Source organism: Pogoniulus pusillus, chromosome 27, assembly GCF_015220805.1.
Source record: "Pogoniulus pusillus isolate bPogPus1 chromosome 27, bPogPus1.pri, whole genome shotgun sequence".
NCBI lineage: Eukaryota > Metazoa > Chordata > Aves > Piciformes > Lybiidae > Pogoniulus > Pogoniulus pusillus.
In genome coordinates, this window is record NC_087290.1 from 1,945,014 (window position 1) to 1,962,344 (window position 17,331).

General features: G+C 63.4%; 1 protein-coding gene across 3 annotated transcripts in view; it reads right to left on the reverse strand.

Annotated features, from left to right (window-relative positions):
* The window catches only part of DTX2 (deltex E3 ubiquitin ligase 2), a 63,335-nt gene that overhangs the window by 29,170 nt on the left and 16,834 nt on the right, over positions 1-17,331 (reverse strand). For all 3 annotated transcript variants that reach the window (XM_064166303.1, XM_064166304.1, XM_064166302.1), the window contains exon 3: positions 6,120-6,636. In XM_064166303.1, coding sequence (XP_064022373.1) covers positions 6,120-6,636 — 517 coding nt within the window. The remainder of the gene's footprint in view (positions 1-6,119; positions 6,637-17,331) is intronic.

The window sequence follows — 17,331 nt, forward strand, 5'->3', positions numbered from 1 at the left end:
CCCTGTGGCTGCTGTGTCCCCTGCAGAAAGCCCAGGCCCCAGGCTGATGACATCGAGGGCAAGGCACAGTGCTCTGAGGTGCCTCTGGCACCAGGCTGCAGGGGCAGTGCCAGTCCTGGTGCCAGGCAGGAAGGAAGTGGTGTGGAAATGCAGGGTGCAGTGGGGCTGTTGGAGCAGGAGGAGGAAGAGGTGACAAGGGAGGGCACTGCTGCTGCAGAGGCTGTGCCTCAGCTGCAGGAGCAGGCTCACAGCAGCACCACTGCACACTTTTAGTCCATCAGCACCACCTGGGCTGCTCCAGGATCTCCCAACCAGTGCTGGGACTCCTTGGGAGAGAGCTGCAGGCAGGCCAGGGGAGGTCCTGCTGATTTACTCCTGCCAGGCCATGGCAGAAGGCTTGAAGCAAGCAAGTGGTGAGGGAATGAGGTCTGGGAGATGTGAGGAGCACCTGCAGGAGCTGGAGATGTGGTGCTGAGGGACAGGCTTTAGTGGTGACCTGGCAGTGCTGGGCTAATGGTTGGACTTGAGCTTAGAAACCCAACCCTGTGGGCAGCAGGGGCAGGGAGGGGATTCTGCTCCTCTGCTGTGCTCTGCTCAGAGCCTCCTGCAGTGCTGGGGCAGCTCTGGAGTGCTCAGCACAGCACAGCACAGACAGGGACCTGCTGCAGCAGGCAGGAGGAGGCCACAGCAGTGCTGGCAGGGCTGGAAGGGCTCTGCTGTGAGCCAGGCTGGCAGAGCTGGGGGTGTTCAGCCTGCAGAGGAGAAGGCTGCAGGAGACCTTCTGGTGGCCTTGCAGGGCTGGAAGAGTTGATCAGAGAGCTGGGGACAGAGTTTTGCTCAGGGCCTGTTAGGATAGACCAAGGAGGGATGGTTTGGAGTGAAAGAGGGAGATTGAGAGTGGAGAGAAGGGAGAAATGTTTGCCCCTGAGGGTGGGGAGAGCCTGGCCCAGGCTGCCCAGAGAGGTGGGAGCTGCCCCATGGCTGGCAGCAGTGCAGGGCAGGTTGGCTGGGGCTGTGAGCAGCCTGCTCTGGCTGGGGCTGTGCCTGCTGGCTGCAGGGGTTGCAGTGGATGTGCTGGGAAGGTCCCTTCCAGCCAGCCCAATCCATCAATCTCTGCTCTGTCATGCAGAGAGGAGCAGGAGCCAACAGGACACCTCCTCCTGCTTGCCCACAGAGGAGATTCCCACCCAGCTGGCACCTCTGACTCCCAGCCTGGCTCGGGCAGCAGCTGGGCTCTCTGAACACCTCCTGCCATCAATCCCTCCCTGCTTCAGTTTTGCCCTGCACTTGGCTGCAGCTCCTGCTCCTCTGGCATGGAGGTGACCAACTGCAACAGGGTCAGCAGGCTGTGAATAAAGGGGCACAAAATACATCACAGTATCAGGCAGGCTGGAAGAGAGCTCCAAGCTCAGCCAGCCCAACCTAGCACCCAGCCCTGCCCAACCAACCAGACCATGGCACTCAGTGCCCCAGCCAGGCTTGGCTTCAACACCTCCAGCCACAACCACTTCACCACCTCCCTGGGCAGCCCATTCCAGTGCCAATCACTCTCTCTGACAGGAACTTCCTCCTCACATCCAGCCTAGACCTCCCCTGGCACAGCTCCAGGCTGTGTCCCCTTCTTCTGTTGCTGGCTGCCTGGCAGCAGAGCCCAACCCCACCTGGCTACAGCCTCCCTGCAGGCAGCTGCAGGCAGCAATGAGCTCTGCCCTGAGCCTCCTCTGCTGCAGGCTGCACACCCCCAGCTCCCTCAGCCTCTCCTCACAGGGCTGTGCTCCAGGCCCCTCCCCAGCCTTGCTGCCCTTCTCCAAACACCTTCCAGCACCTCAGCATCTCTCTGCAATGGACCAGCCCAGAACTGGACACAGCACTCCAGGGGTGGCCTGAGCAGTGCTGAGCACAGTGGGGCTGGACTGGATGATCTCCAGAGGCCCCTTCCAAGCCCAGCCTGCTGGAGTCCTGTGCCCATCCTGCATCCTGTCCTAGCTGCAGGCTCCACCCAGGGCAGCAGCAAAGCTGTGTCAGCTCCAAGGGCCCAGCAGGGCTGCCCTGGGGCCCTGCCTGCATGGGCACTCCGTAAGACCTCCCCAGATTTCTCCCTGCCAATATCCCAAGCAGGAGCCTCCTTTCCGTGCTCCAGGAGCTGCCTTCTCTGCAGGCAGCCAGCAGGAGGGGCAGGGGGCAGCTGCAGGGTGGCAGGGCCATGGCAGCAGGTAGCTGGGGGGGCCCAGTGAGGTGAGCCCTGGTGAACAGCAGCCACAGAAGAACATGTCCCCTGCTGTGGCATGCTCCTTCTGCTGCCCCCAGCACTGCCTGCCAGGGGCTGGAAGCAGCAAAGTCACTTCCCAGCTGTCTTCATCAGCAGAGCCAGGAGTGGCAGCCTCTGTCCCAGCAGCTGCAGCCCTGCTGAGAGCACACAGAGCCTGCAGTCTGGGGCTGCCCAGCTGCAGGGGGACAGATCTGCTGGGGAGGGTCCAGTGGAGGGCTGTGAGGATGAGGAGGGGACTGCAGCTCTGCCTGAGGAGGAGAGGCTGAGGGACCTGGGGCTGAGAGTCTGGAGAAGAGAAGACTGAGAGGGGATTGAATCAATGTCTGTAACTCTCTGAGGGCTGGGGGTAAGGAGGTGGGGACAGGCTCTGCTCACTGCTGCCTGGCACAGGACAAGCAGCAATGGATGGAAGCTGCAGCACAGGAGGTTCCAGCTCAGCACAAGGGGCAACTTCTTGCCTGGAAGGGTCCCAGAGCTGTGGCACAGGCTGCCCAGAGAGGCTGTGGAGTCTCCTTCTCTGGAGCCTCCCAAGGCCTGTCTGGATGTGTTGCTGTGTGCCCTGAGCTGGATTGTGTGGTCCTGCTCTGGCAGGGGCTTGGACTGGATGAGCTCTTTGGATCCCTTCCAACTCCTGACATCCTGTGAGCCTGTGAGATGAACCCTGCTACCCTACACCCAAAACCACAGAGTGGCAGAGCTTGGAAGGGACCTTGAAAGATCACTGAGTCTAACCCCCCTGCCAGAGCAGGGTCACCCAGGGCAGCTCACACAATGCTGCTCCAGGCCCCTCAGCAGCTCTGCAGCCTCCTCTGGACTCTCTCCAGCACTTCCCTGGCTCTCTGCAACTGGAGAGCCCAGAGCTGGACCCAGCACTCCAGATGTGGCCTCCCTAGGGCAGAATAAAGGGGAGCAGAACCTCCCTTGCCCTGCTGCCCACACTCTTCTCTCCTTCATGCCCCCCAGGACACCATTTGCCTCCCTGCCCCCCAGGGCACATTGCTGCCCCATGGGCACTTGCTGTCCCCCAGCACTCCCAGCTCCTTCTCCTTGGAGCTGCTTCCCAGCAGGTCCCCCCTCAGCTGTCCTGCTGCAGGAGGTTGTTCCTGCCCAGGGCCAGGACCCTGCCCTTGCCCTTGGGGAGCTCCATGAGGTTCCCTCTGCCCAGCTCTGCAGCCTGCCCTGTCCCCATCGTTCATCCATGCCCACACCAGTACCAGAGCAGTCCCAGTGCCCCAGGGAGGTCCCCATGCTGGACACTGTGAAGGGCACCAGATGCTCCTGCCACAAAAGCCACCTTGCTGAGTGCCCAAGAAGGGCCAGAGCTGGAGCAGTGAGTGGAGAGCACAGAGACAATCCTCAGCCCTTATGCCTGCTCCCAGCCCTCACCTGATGGAGGCTTGCACCAAGCTGCTGAGAGTAGCCCCAGCAGCTCCTGGGTCCTGGCCCAGCAGCCTGCCACAACGGTGCCCTCCCCAGTGCCCTAGCTGGGCACCTCCAGGTGTTCTCCTGACTGATCTTGTGCCCCCAGCTGGCATCCCCTGGGCTCTTAGAGTCCACCTCTGGCAGCCTGTGCAGCTCTGCTCTGGCACAGGGAGACCTTGGGCAGCTCCAGCAGGCCTGTGGGGCACCTGCTGCAGCATTGCCCTCTTGGCTTTCCATCTCCCCAGCACAGAAGTCACTGTGCTGAGGTGCCTGGAGGAGGATGAGGGCTCCTAGCAACCCCCACACGCTGAGCAGTGGCTCCTGAGAGGGGGGGAACTGGGCAGCCTCGGCAGGAGAAGGCAGGGGCTGGGTCTGCAGCCCCATGCGAAGGAGCCTGGGACAGGGAAGTGCTGCAGGTGGTGAAGCTGTCACAAGAAGTCATCCACCAGGAAGAAGACAGCAGCAAAAGGCTGTGAGAAAGAGGAGGAGGATGTGGGGAGGTGTTTCACTCAGGTGCTCCCAAGAAGGGAAAGTCCTGAGAGGGGGCTGAGGAGAACAGCTCCAGACTCAGCCCCTGGCTTCGAAGGCAGAGCAGCGCCAAGGGAAGCTGCAGCCCCAGCACCTCCCCTCCTCAGCACCTCCTCTGCTCTGCTGAAGGTGCTCCCAGCCCCCTGCTGGAGCTCTTCTCCGTGCTCAGGCAGGCAGCTTGGGCAGCTGAATCAGCCCTGCCAAGTTCTCCTCCAGCTTCCCAGCTGCTCTCGCTGTGCTTCAGCACTTGCACTGCTGGTGGTGCCCAGCAAGCACTGCCCTGCAGACCGCAGCCAGGGGGAGCAGGCAGGAGCCAGCATGGGGGGGCTGGAAGGGACCTCTGGAGAGCATCCAGTCCAAGCCCACTCCTAAAGCAGGGCACCCACAGCAGCTTGCCCAGCAGCACAGTGCCAGGGGGGTTGGAAGCTCTCCACACAAGGACACTCCACAGCCTCTCTGGGCAGCCTGCTCCAGGCCTCCAGCACCCTCACAACAAACAACTTGCTCCTGCTCTGCACAGCCAACCTCCTGCCTGACACTTTGTGCCCCTTGCTGCCCCTTGGCCTGTCCCTAGGCACCACTGAGCAGAGTCTGGCCCCAGGCTCTTGCCCCCCACAGCTCCTTCAGCTCTTGCTGAGCATTGCTCAGCTGCCCTCTGGGGCTGCTCTCCTGCAGGCTCTCAGCCCTTGCTTGGTCCCAGTTTGGTGCAGCTCTAAGCCAGACAGGCCACAGGACCTCTGCTAGCACAGAAAGAGTTAAGAGCCTGGAATGCAACCAGTGGTGACTGAGCTGAGGTTTGGTGTTCAGGCTTCCCAGAGTCCATCCTACAAGAACAGGGAGGGAGGTGCCCCCTTCCTAAGGGTGACAATGACCTGCCCCAGCACCCAAAGGCTAACTGGACCCCAAGGCCACAGCCCTGCTGTGGAGAGGAGCTGAGCCTGAGCAGAAGCCAGGAGCTCCCTGCCACACCTGCAGGGTGCAAATGCAGCTCTCCTTCAGCTCCAGTGGATGGGACCTGCCAGATCCTCACCATCCTCGGCCCTAGAGAAGAGCCACAGCGAGCATGGATCAGCCAGCAGGGGGGACACATCCATGGAGCTGGAGCACTGCAGTGGGGACAGCTCAGGGAACCGAAGGCAAGCAGACTGCAGCTGACACCACAGCACCCACCAGCCCTTCCTTCAGGGTACCCACTGCCCCCAGAGAGCCAGGGCCCCCCAGCTGGGCACTGCAGGACACCTGGAGTGCTCTGTCCAGCTCTGGGCTGGTCAATTGCAGAGAGCTGTTGAGGTGCTGGAAGGTGTTTGGAGAAGGGCAGCAAGGCTGGGGAGGGGCCTGGAGCACAGCCCTGTGAGGAGAGGCTGAGGGAGCTGGGGGGGTGCAGCCTGCAGCAGAGGAGGCTCAGGGCAGAGCTCATTGCTGCCTGCAGCTGCCTGCAGGGAGGCTGTAGCCAGGTGGGGTTGGGCTCTGCTGCCAGGCAGCCAGCAACAGAAGAAGGGGACACAGCCTGGAGCTGTGCCAGGGCAGGTCTAGGCTGGATGTTGTTAGGAAGTTGTTGTCAGAGAGAGTGATTGGCATTGGAATGGGCTGCCCAGGGAGGTGGTGGAGTCTGTGTGGCTGGAGGTGTTGCAGCCAAGCCTGGCTGGGGCACTGAGTGCCATGGTCTGGTTGGTTGGGCAGGGCTGGGTGCTAGGTTGGGCTTGGAGCTCTCTTCCAACCTGCCTGACTCTTGGGCACCACTTCTGGACAGCTTTAAACCCTTCCAGGGCTGTGGACTCCACCACTGCTCCGGGGAGGCTGCAGCCAGGTGGGGTTGGGCTCTGCTGCCAGGCAGCCAGGGCCAGAAGCAGGGGACGCAGCCTGGAGCTGTGCCAGGGCAGAGGCGGCTCAGGGTCCGTACCTGACTCCGTTGGACACAGCCAGCGCCGCGCTGGGTCCCGCGGGCTGCGGCGGTGCCCAGGAGCTGTGCGCAGCGAGCCGCGGCGTGGGCCTGGCCCCGGGCGCGGAGGGTTTGCTGTAGGGCAGGAAGGCGGCGGCGGAGGCGGCGCTGGGGAGGCCGGCGAGGCCGTGGCGGTGTCGGGCGGTGAGGGGCCCGGCGGCGGCGGCGGCGCACTGCTGGCAGGAGCAGGGCGGGGCGCAGGGCGGGTAGGGCGTGTCCCGGCGGCGCCGCACGCCGCGGCGGAACCGCGTGGCCGTGTTGGTCTGCACCTGCGCCGCCAGGTCCACCTCGTAGCTGTAGCCCAGCGGGGCCAGGTCCACCCGCGGGCGGCTGGCGGCGTGCGCCTGCTCCAGCAGCACGGTGACGCTCATCTGGTACGGGCACCAACCGCCCTCGTCGTTCTGCCACTCCCAGACGATGCCCTGCCCGGCCGCCGAGTCCCCGGGGAACAGCTGCCGCTGGACAGCCCTCATGGTGCCTGCGTGGGGAGAGGGAGCCGAGTCACTGCCACTGCCACTGCAACAGGCGCAGCCACAGTCACTGCCGCAGCCACAGCCACTGCCGCAGCCACAGCCACAGCCACAGCCACTGCCACAGCTGCAGCCACAGCCACTGCCACTGCAACAGCTACAGCCACAGTCACTGCCACTGCCACTGCCGCAGCCGCAGCTACAGCCACAGCCACTGCCACTGCAACAGCTACAGCCACAGCTACAGCAACAGCCACAGCCACTGCCACAGCCACTGCCACAGCTACAGCCGCAGCCACTGCCACAGCCACAGCCACAGCTACAGCCGCAGCCACTGCCACAGCCACTGCCACAGCCACTGCCACAGCTACAGCCGCAGCCACTGCCACAGCCACAGCCGCAGCCACTGCCACAGCTACAGCCGCAGCCTCTGCCACAGCCACTGCCACAGCTACAGCCACAGCCACTGCCACTGCCACTGCCGCAGCCACAGTCACTGCCACTGCCACTGCCACAGCCACTGCCGCAGCCACTGCCACAGCCACAGTCACTGCCACAGCCACTGCCGCAGCCACAGCTACAGCCACTGCCGCAGCCGCAGCCACAGCTACAGCCACAGCCACTGCCACTGCCACTGCCGCAGCCGCAGCCACAGCTACAGCCACAGTCACTGCCACTGCCACTGCCGCAGCCACAGTCACTGCCACTGCCGCAGCCGCAGCTACAGCCACAGCCACTACCACTGCAACAGCTACAGCCACAGCTACAGCAACAGCCACAGCCACTGCCACAGCTACAGCCGCAGCCACAGCCGCAGCCACTGCCACAGCTACAGCCGCAGCCTCTGCCACAGCCACAGCCACAGCCACAGTCACTGCCACTGCCACTGCCGCAGCCACAGTCACTGCCACTGCCACAGCCACTGCCGCAGCCACTGCCACAGCCACAGTCACTGCCACAGCCACTGCCGCAGCCGCAGCCACAGCTACAGCCACAGTCACTGCCACTGCCGCAGCCACAGTCACTGCCACTGCCACTGCCGCAGCCGCAGCTACAGCCACAGCCACTGCCACTGCAACAGCTACAGCCACAGCTACAGCAACAGCCACAGCCACTGCCACAGCCACTGCCACAGCTACAGCCGCAGCCTCTGCCACAGCCACAGTCACTGCCACAGCTACAGCCTCAGCCACTGCCACAGCCACAGTCACTGCCACTGCCACTGCCGCAGCCACAGTCACTGCCACTGCCACAGCCACTGCCGCAGCCACTGCCACAGCCACAGTCACTGCCACAGTCACTGCTGCAGCCGCAGCTACAGCCACTGCCGCAGCCACAGCTACAGCCACAGTCACTGCCACTGCCGCAGCCGCAGCTACAGCCACAGCTACAGCTACAGCCACTGCCACAGCCACTGCCACTGCCACAGCCACTGCCACAGCTACAGCCACAGCTACAGCTACAGCCGCAGCCACTGCCACAGCTACAGCCACAGCCGCAGCCACTGCCACAGCTACAGCCGCAGCTACAGCTACAGCCGCAGCCACTGCCGCAGCCACTGCCACAGCCACAGCCACTGCCACAGCCGCAGCCACAGCCACAGTCACTGCCACTGCCACTGCCACAGCCACTGCCACTGCAACAGCTACAGCCACAGCTACAGCAACAGCCACAGCCACTGCCACAGCAACAGCCACAGCTACAGCCACAGCCACAGCCGCAGCCACTGCCACAGCTACAGCCACAGCTACAGCCACTGCCACAGCCACAGCCACAGCCACAGCTACAGCCACTGCCACTGCCACAGCCGCAGCCACAGCTACAGCCACTGCCGCAGCCGCAGCCACAGCCACTGCCACTGCCACAGCCACAGCCACTGCCACTGCCACAGCCACTGCCACAGCCACTGCCACAGCCACAGCCACTGCCGCAGCCACTGCCGCAGCCACTGCCGCAGCCACAGCCACTGCCACAGCTACAGCTACAGCTACAGCCGCAGCCACTGCCACAGCCACAGCCACTGCCACTGCCACAGCCACAGCCACAGTTACAGCCACAGCCACAGCCACAGCCACTGCCACAGCTACAGCCGCAGCCACTGCCACAGCCACAGCCACAGCCACAGCTACAGCCGCAGCCACTGCCACAGCCACTGCCACAGCCACTGCCACAGCTACAGCCGCAGCCACTGCCACAGCCACAGCCGCAGCCACTGCCACAGCTACAGCCGCAGCCTCTGCCACAGCCACTGCCACAGCTACAGCCACAGCCACTGCCACTGCCGCAGCCACAGTCACTGCCACTGCCACTGCCACAGCCACTGCCGCAGCCACTGCCACAGCCACAGTCACTGCCACAGCCACTGCCGCAGCCACAGCTACAGCCACTGCCGCAGCCGCAGCCACAGCTACAGCCACAGTCACTGCCACTGCCACTGCCGCAGCCACAGTCACTGCCACTGCCGCAGCCGCAGCTACAGCCACAGCCACTACCACTGCAACAGCTACAGCCACAGCTACAGCAACAGCCACAGCCACTGCCACAGCTACAGCCGCAGCCACAGCGGCAGCCACTGCCACAGCTACAGCCGCAGCCTCTGCCACAGCCACAGCCACAGCCACAGTCACTGCCACAGCCACTGCCGCAGCCACAGTCACTGCCACTGCCACAGCCACTGCCGCAGCCACTGCCACAGCCACAGTCACTGCCACAGCCACTGCCGCAGCCGCAGCCACAGCTACAGCCACAGTCACTGCCACTGCCGCAGCCACAGTCACTGCCACTGCCACTGCCGCAGCCGCAGCTACAGCCACAGCCACTGCCACTGCAACAGCTACAGCCACAGCTACAGCAACAGCCACAGCCACTGCCACAGCCACTGCCACAGCCACAGCCGCAGCCTCTGCCACAGCCACAGTCACTGCCACAGCTACAGCCTCAGCCACTGCCACAGCCACAGTCACTGCCACTGCCACTGCCGCAGCCACAGTCACTGCCACTGCCACAGCCACTGCCGCAGCCACTGCCACAGCCACAGTCACTGCCACAGCCACTGCTGCAGCCGCAGCTACAGCCACTGCCGCAGCCACAGCTACAGCCACAGTCACTGCCACTGCCGCAGCCGCAGCTACAGCCACAGCTACAGCTACAGCCACTGCCACAGCCACTGCCACTGCCACAGCCACTGCCACAGCTACAGCCACAGCTACAGCTACAGCCGCAGCCACTGCCACAGCTACAGCCGCAGCTACAGCTACAGCCGCAGCCACTGCCGCAGCCACTGCCACAGCCACAGCCACAGCCACTGCCACAGCCGCAGCCACAGCCACAGTCACTGCCACTGCCACTGCCACAGCCACTGCCACTGCAACAGCTACAGCCACAGCTACAGCAACAGCCACAGCCACTGCCACAGCAACAGCCACAGCTACAGCCACAGCCACAGCCACAGCCGCAGCCACTGCCACAGCTACAGCCACAGCTACAGCCACTGCCACAGCCGCAGCCACAGCCACTGCCACTGCCACAGCCGCAGCCACAGCTACAGCCACTGCCGCAGCCGCAGCCACAGCCACTGCCACAGCCACAGCCACTGCCACTGCCACAGCCACTGCCACAGCCACTGCCACAGCCACAGCCACTGCCGCAGCCACTGCCGCAGCCACTGCCGCAGCCACAGCCACTGCCACAGCTACAGCTACAGCTACAGCCGCAGCCACTGCCACAGCCACAGCCACTGCCACTGCCACAGCCACAGTTACAGCCACAGCCACAGCCACTGCCACAGCCACAGCCACAGCCACAGCCACAGCTACAGCCACAGCCACAGCCACTGCCACTGCCACAGCCACAGCCACAGTTACAGCCACAGCCACTGCCACTGCCACTGCCACAGACACAGTTACAGCCACAGCCACTGCCACAGCTACAGCCACAGCTACAGCCACAGCCACAGCCACTGCCACAGCCACAGCCACTGCCACTGCCACAGCCACTGCCACAGCCACAGCCGCAGCCACAGCCACAGCCACTGCCACAGCCACTGCCACAGCTACAGCCACAGCCACAGCCACTGCCACAGCTACAGCCACTGCCACAGCTACAGCCACAGCCACTGCCACAGCCACTGCCACTGCCGCAGCCGCAGCTACAGCCACAGCCACTGCCACTGCAACAGCCACTGACACTGCCACAGCCGCAGCCACAGCCACAGCCACTGCCACAGCCACTGCCACAGCTACAGCCACAGCCACAGCCACAGCCACTGCCACAGCTACAGCCACTGCCACAGCTACAGCCACAGCCACTGCCACAGCCACTGCCGCAGCCACAGCCACAGCCACTGCCGCAGCCGCAGCTACAGCCACAGCCACTGCCACTGCAACAGCCACTGACACTGCCACAGCCGCAGCCACAGCCACAGCCACTGCCACAGCCACTGCCACAGCTACAGCCACAGCCACTGCCACTGCCACAGCCACTGCCACTGCCGCAGCCACAGCCACTGCCGCAGCCACAGCCACTGCCGCAGCCACAGCCACTGCCACTGCCACAGCCACTGCCACAGCCACAGCCACTGCCACTGCCACTGCCACAGCCACTGCCACAGCCACTGCCACAGCTACAGCCACAGCCACAGCCACAGCCACTGCCACAGCCACAGCCACTGCCACAGCCACAGCCACAGCCACTGCCGCAGCCACTGCCGCAGCCACTGCCACTGCCACAGCTGCAGCCACTGCCACAGCTACAGCCACAGCCACAGCTACAGCCACTGCCACTGCCGCAGCCACAGCCACTGCCACAGCCACAGCCACTGCCACTGCCGCAGCCACTGCCGCAGCCACTGCCGCAGCCACTGCCACAGCCACAGACACAGCTACAGCCACAGCCGCAGCTATAGATACAGCCACAGCTACAGCCACAGTCACAGCTACAGGCACAGCCACAGCCACTCCCACTGCCACAGCCACTGCCACAGCCACTGCCACTGCCACAGCCACAGCCACTGCCACAGCCACAGCCACAGTCACTGCCACAGTCTGCTCTGCCCGGCAAGGGTTTGGCTCACCCACTGCATCCCTGCAGCCAGCAGGCACAGCCCCAGCCAGAGCAGGCTGCTCATAGCCACAGCCAACCTGCCCTGCACTGCTGCCAGCCTTGGGGCAGCTCCCACCTCTCTGGGCAGCCTGAGCCAGGCTCTCCCCACCCTCAGGGGCAAACATTGCTCCCTTCTCTCCTCTCTCTCTTCCAATCCAAACTGTTCCCCCTGGGCCTGGCACAGCAGGCCCTGAGCAAAAGCCTGTCCCCAGCTCTCTGACCTCCCCTTCCAGCCCTGCAAGGCCACCAGAAGGTCTCCCTGCAGCCACCTCCTCGCCACACTCAGCACCTCCAACTGCCCCAGCCTGGCTGGAGGCACTCTGCGAGCAGAGCACTGCAGCACCCAGGGGAGGCTGTCCCAGGGGAGGCTGTCCCAGGGGAGGCTGTCCCAGGGGAGGCTGTCCCAGGGGAGGTTGTCCCAGGGGAGGCTGTCCCAGGGGAGGCTGTCCCAGGGGAGGTAGTCCCAGGGGAGGCTGTTCCAGGGGAGGTAGTCCCAGGGGAGGTTGTCCCAGGGGAGGCTGTCTCAGGGGAGGTTGTCCCAGGGGAGGTTGTCCCAGAGGAGGCTGTCCCAGGGGAGGTTGCTCCTGCACAGATCTGTGACGCCTGCCTCGTGGTGGCCTTCCTCTGCCTCCCCTCTCCCTCACCAGAGGCACCCAGGGACCTTCTTCTCCTGCCGGGGCTGGGCTTGCTCACCCAGCCCGGGGAAAGGCAGTGCCCAGCAGCTCTCCGTGCCCCTGCCAGGCCTGGCTGTGGGCTGGCAGCAGGCTGCAAAGCTGTGGGACAGGGAGGAAGGGTGGGAAGGGAGGGAGGAGAGAGGCCCAGCACCGAGGCAGGGGGAGGGCAGCTGCCTCCCGAGGGTGGCATTTGTGCTGCCCAGGCTGAGGCAGAGCTGGAACCAAACCCAAGCCCGCAGCTGCGGGCACGGAGTAACCGCAGAGACCAGCGCCGAGGGCTGCAGCGCCCCCCCGGGGCCGCACACGGTCACAGCCGCAGGGCGGCAGGGGCTGGAAGGGACCTCTGGAAGTGACCCAGCCCAGCCCCCTGCCAGGGCAGGGCACCCAGGGCAGGGCACACAGGAACACATCCTCCACACGAGGAGACTCCACAGCCCCCCTGGGCAGCCTGCTCCAGGCTCCAGCACCCTCACACTGACAAAGTTTCCCCTCCTGTTCCCCTGGCACCTCCTCTGCTCCAGCTTGCCCCCAGTGCCCCTTGTGCTGCCCTTGGCCACCCCTGAGCAGAGCCTGGCTGCATCCTGCCCACACTGCCCTGTCCAGCTTCAGCACAGCACTGAGGGCAGCCCCCAGGCTGCTCTGCTGCCAGCTGCCAGCCCCAGCTGCCTCAGCCTGGCCTCACAGGGATGCTCACTGCCTGCAGCAGCTTGGGGGCTCTGGGCTGGGCTCTGTCCAGCAGTTCCCTGAACTCTGGAGCCCAGAACTGGACACAACATTCCAGACGTGGCCTCCCCAGGGCCGAGCAGAGGGGCAGGAGAACCTCTCTCGATCTGCTCAGCACAGCCCTTCTGGTGCACCCCAGGATGCTCTTGGCCTTGTTGGCTACAGGGAGAGGGAGGATGCCCAGGGCCAGCTGACTGCAGAAGCAGAGAGGAGAAGCCAATGAAGTGCTGTGGAAAGCAGAGAGAGCAGCGGTTCAAGGGGGGAGACATGGAACCAGCCCCTGAAGCCTGCTCCTCCAGGGTGAAGTCCTGCAGAAAGCAGGTCCTGCAGCAGGGTCAGAGCTGCTGCTGCTGCTGCTGCTGCAATCCACACCCAGAACAAAGAGCAGGAAACGCCCTGGGGGCAAGGCTGGCAGTGCCGGCGGGGGAGAGGGCAGCAAGCCAGAGGCGAGAGAAGAGCAGCACCCAGGGGAACAGGACACAATTAAGCCTCATAAAAGGTGGACGGAGTCACAAACCTGAGTTCCAGGGAAAGGAGGATCCTCACCCAAAGCCTGCAGGGAGCTGCCCAGAACGGTCTGGAGAACAGGGCTGGGGAGCAGCAGCTGAGGGTGTTCAGCCTGGAGAAGAGGAGCTGAGAGGAGTCCTCTACAGAGCCCTGTGAGAGCAGGCTGGAGCCTGGCAGGGATTAGTCTCTTCTCCCGAGGAACAAGTGACAGGACAAGAGGCAATGGCCTCAGGTTGTCCCAGGGCAGGCTTAGGTTGGCCATGAGGAACAATTTCTTCCCCTCGAGGGTTGTCAAAGCCTGGCCCAGGCTCCCCACAGCAGTGGTGGAGTCCACATCCCTGGAAGGGCTTTAAAGCTGTCCAGATGTGGTGCCCAAGAATCAGGCAGGCTGGAAGAGAGCTCCAGGCCTAACCTAGCACCCAGCCCTGCCCAACCAACCAGACCATGGCACTCAGTGCCCCAGCCAGGCTTGGCTTCAACACCTCCAGCCACACAGACTCCACCACCTCCCTGGGCAGCCCATTCCAGTGCCAATCACTCTCTCTGACAACAACTTCCTAACAACATCCAGCCTAGACCTGCCCTGGCACAGCTCCAGGCTGTGTCCCCTTCTTCTGGTGCTGGCTGCCTGGCAGCAGAGCCCAACCCCACCTGGCTACAGCCTCCCTGCAGGCAGCTGCAGACAGCAATGAGCTCTGCCCTGAGCCTCCTCTGCTGCAGGCTGCACCCCCCCAGCTCCCTCAGCCTCTCCTCACAGGGCTGTGCTCCAGGCCCCTCCCCAGCCTTGCTGCCCTTCTCCAAACACCTTCCAGCACCTCAACAGCTCTCTGCAATTGACCAGCCCAGAACTGGACACAGCACTCCAGGGGTGGCCTGAGCAGTGCTGAGCACAGGGGCAGAAGAACCTCCCTTGTCCTGCTGCCCACACTGCTGCTGATGGGTGTCACACGCAGGGAAGAGGGAGGAGAGCCCACCTGGGACTCCAGGCTGTCAAAACCCAACAGCTGCCTGTGCCAGGCTCTGGCAGGCTGCACCACAGGAGTGTCAAGGTTAAAAGAGACCTTTGAGACCATCAGGTCGAGCTGCTCACGCAGAGCTCGCAGCCCCACGCTGCTGCTGAGTCACTGCCACCAAACCAGGTCCCTCAGCACCACATTCAGGCAGCTTTGAAGCCCCTCCAGGGATGGGGACTCCAGCACCTCCCTGGGCAGCCTGGGCAGGGCCTGACCCTTCTGAGATGAAATTACTCCTAACATCCCACCTGAACCTCCCCTGGCACAGCTTCAGGCCATTTCCTCTCACCTGGACACTTGCTGCATGTGAGAGGAGACCAACTCCCACCTGGCTTCAGCCTCCTCTCAGGGAGCTGTAGAGAGCAATGAGCTCTGCCCTCAGCCTCCTCTTCTGCAGACTAACCCCCCCCAGCTCCCTCAGCTGCTCCTCCCCAGCCCTGCTCTCCAGACCCTTCCCCAGCTCCGCTGCTCTTCTCTGGACCTGCTCCAGTCCCTCAGTGTCCTTCTTGGAGTGAGAGGCCCAAAGCTGACCCCAGGGCTCAAGCTGTGAGCTCCCCACTGCCAGCACAGGGGCACAATCCCTGCCCTGCTCCTGTTGCCCACACCACTGCCGACCCAGGCCAGGCTGCTGGTGCCCTTCTTGGCCAGCTGGGCACAGCTGCTCTCAACCAGTGCCTCCAGATCCCCTCATTGCTAAGCTATTTTGCAGCCACTCTGCCCCCACAGCCTGGAGCCTTCCTGGCTTGTTGTGACACAAGGTCAGAACCCAGCACCTGGCCTTGCTGAACCTCATCCCACTGGCCTCAGCTCACCAATCCAGCCTGGCCAGGTCCCTCTCTAGAGCCTCCCTGCCCTCCAGCAAGTTAACACTGCCACACTGATCGGTGCCATCTGCAGACTGTCTGAGGGTGCCTCAACCCCAGCACGGGGCAGAAGCAGCAGCCAAAAGCAAACCAGCAACGACTGCTCCTACTCAGCAAGTCCTGCAAGGTTAGAAACACAAAGCTCGACTGGTGCCAGCAGCAGGGGAGACCTCCTGCGGGGGAGAGGGGCTGGGCATGAGCCCAAGCTGGAAGCAAGGTGGTGAGAAATGCACCACACTGAGAGCTGAGTGCAGGGAACCTACTCCCAGCAGGCAGAGGACTGCCACGGGGAGAGCAAGGTGTCAGAGCAGCCTTGGAGGAGCTGAGCAAGCCCAGGCCTGCTCTGCTGGCAGCTGAGAAGCTAAAATAGGCAGAGAGAGAGGGCTGGAGAAGCTGGCAGGGCAAGATGTGTTTTTCACACCCTCAAACGGCAGCAGGGAGAAGAGCTCTGAGGAGCCAACAGCAAAGACCGAAGCCATCAGCTTGGAAAACATTCCCTGCTCCCCCAGGCTGGCAGGGAACCCAACATTCCTCTCCAGGGTGGGCAAACAGCTGTGGGGAGAGGACAACTTCTGCTGCTGCTCTGTGCCTGCTCCCAGCTAATTTGCCTGGAGCAGCAGCTGAAGGTCAGGGCTAATCCTGCCCACAAGCACAGCTGTGCCGTGCTGGGGACACTGCTCCCACTGACTCTGCCTTCCTGTTATTCCCCCTGGCTTCCTGGGAAGAGTCCATTTGTCTGTGCAGCAGCCAAGGGGCAGATGACAACCACCAATTCTCTTATTTTGCTCTGTTTTCCAGGGGGATGTTTCCTGCAGGGATTGTTCCATCCAGCGTGTGGCAAAGGTCAGCTGGCTGCTGGCTCCACAAGGTTCATGCTGAAGCAAAGCCCTGCAGGGAGACAAAGCCCTGCCCAGAACTGGGCTACAGAAAGGGGGTACCTGTGGTGGGAGGCTCACAGAGCTGGGCACTGACAGCATCCCCCTGAACCTGTGGGAGATCACAGTATCACAGCATCACAGTACCACAGTATCACAGTGTCACAGCATCACCAAGGTTGGAAGAGACCTCACAGACCATCAAGTCCAACCCTTTAGCACAGAGCTCAAGGCCAGACCATGGCACCAAGTGCCACGTCCAGTCCTGCCTTGAACAGCTCCAGGGACGGCGACTCCACCACCTCCCCGGGCAGCCCATTCCAGTGTCCAATGACTCTCTCAGGGAAGAACTTTCTCCTCACCTCCAGCCTAAATCTCCCCTGGCACAGCCTGAGGCTGTGTCCTCTCATTCTGGTGCTGGCCACCTGAGAGAAGAGAGCAACCTCCTCCTGGCCACAACCTCCCCTCAGGTAGTTGCAGACAGCAATGAGGTCTGCCCTGAGCCTCCTCTTCTCCAGGCTAACCAATCCCAGCTCCCTCAGCCTCTCCTCGTAGGGCTGTGCTCAAGGCCTCTCCCCAGCCTCGTTGCCCTTCTCTGGACACGCTCAAGCATCTCAATGTCCCTCCTAAACTGGGGGGCCCAGAACTGAACACAGCACTCAAGGTGAGGTCTAAGCAGTGCAGAGTACAGGGGCAGAATGACCTCCCTGCTCCTGCTGGCCACACCATTGCTGATGCAGGCCAGGATGCCACTGGCTCTCTTGGCCACCTGGGCACACTGCTGGCTCATGTTTAGGTGGGTATCAATCAGCACCCCCAGATCCCTCTCTGTCTGGCTGCTCTCAGCCACTCTGACCCCAGCCTGTATCTCTGCATGGGGTTGCTGTGGCCAAAGTGCAGCACCCTGCACTTGGAGCTATTGAAGCCATCCCCTTGGACTCTGCCCAT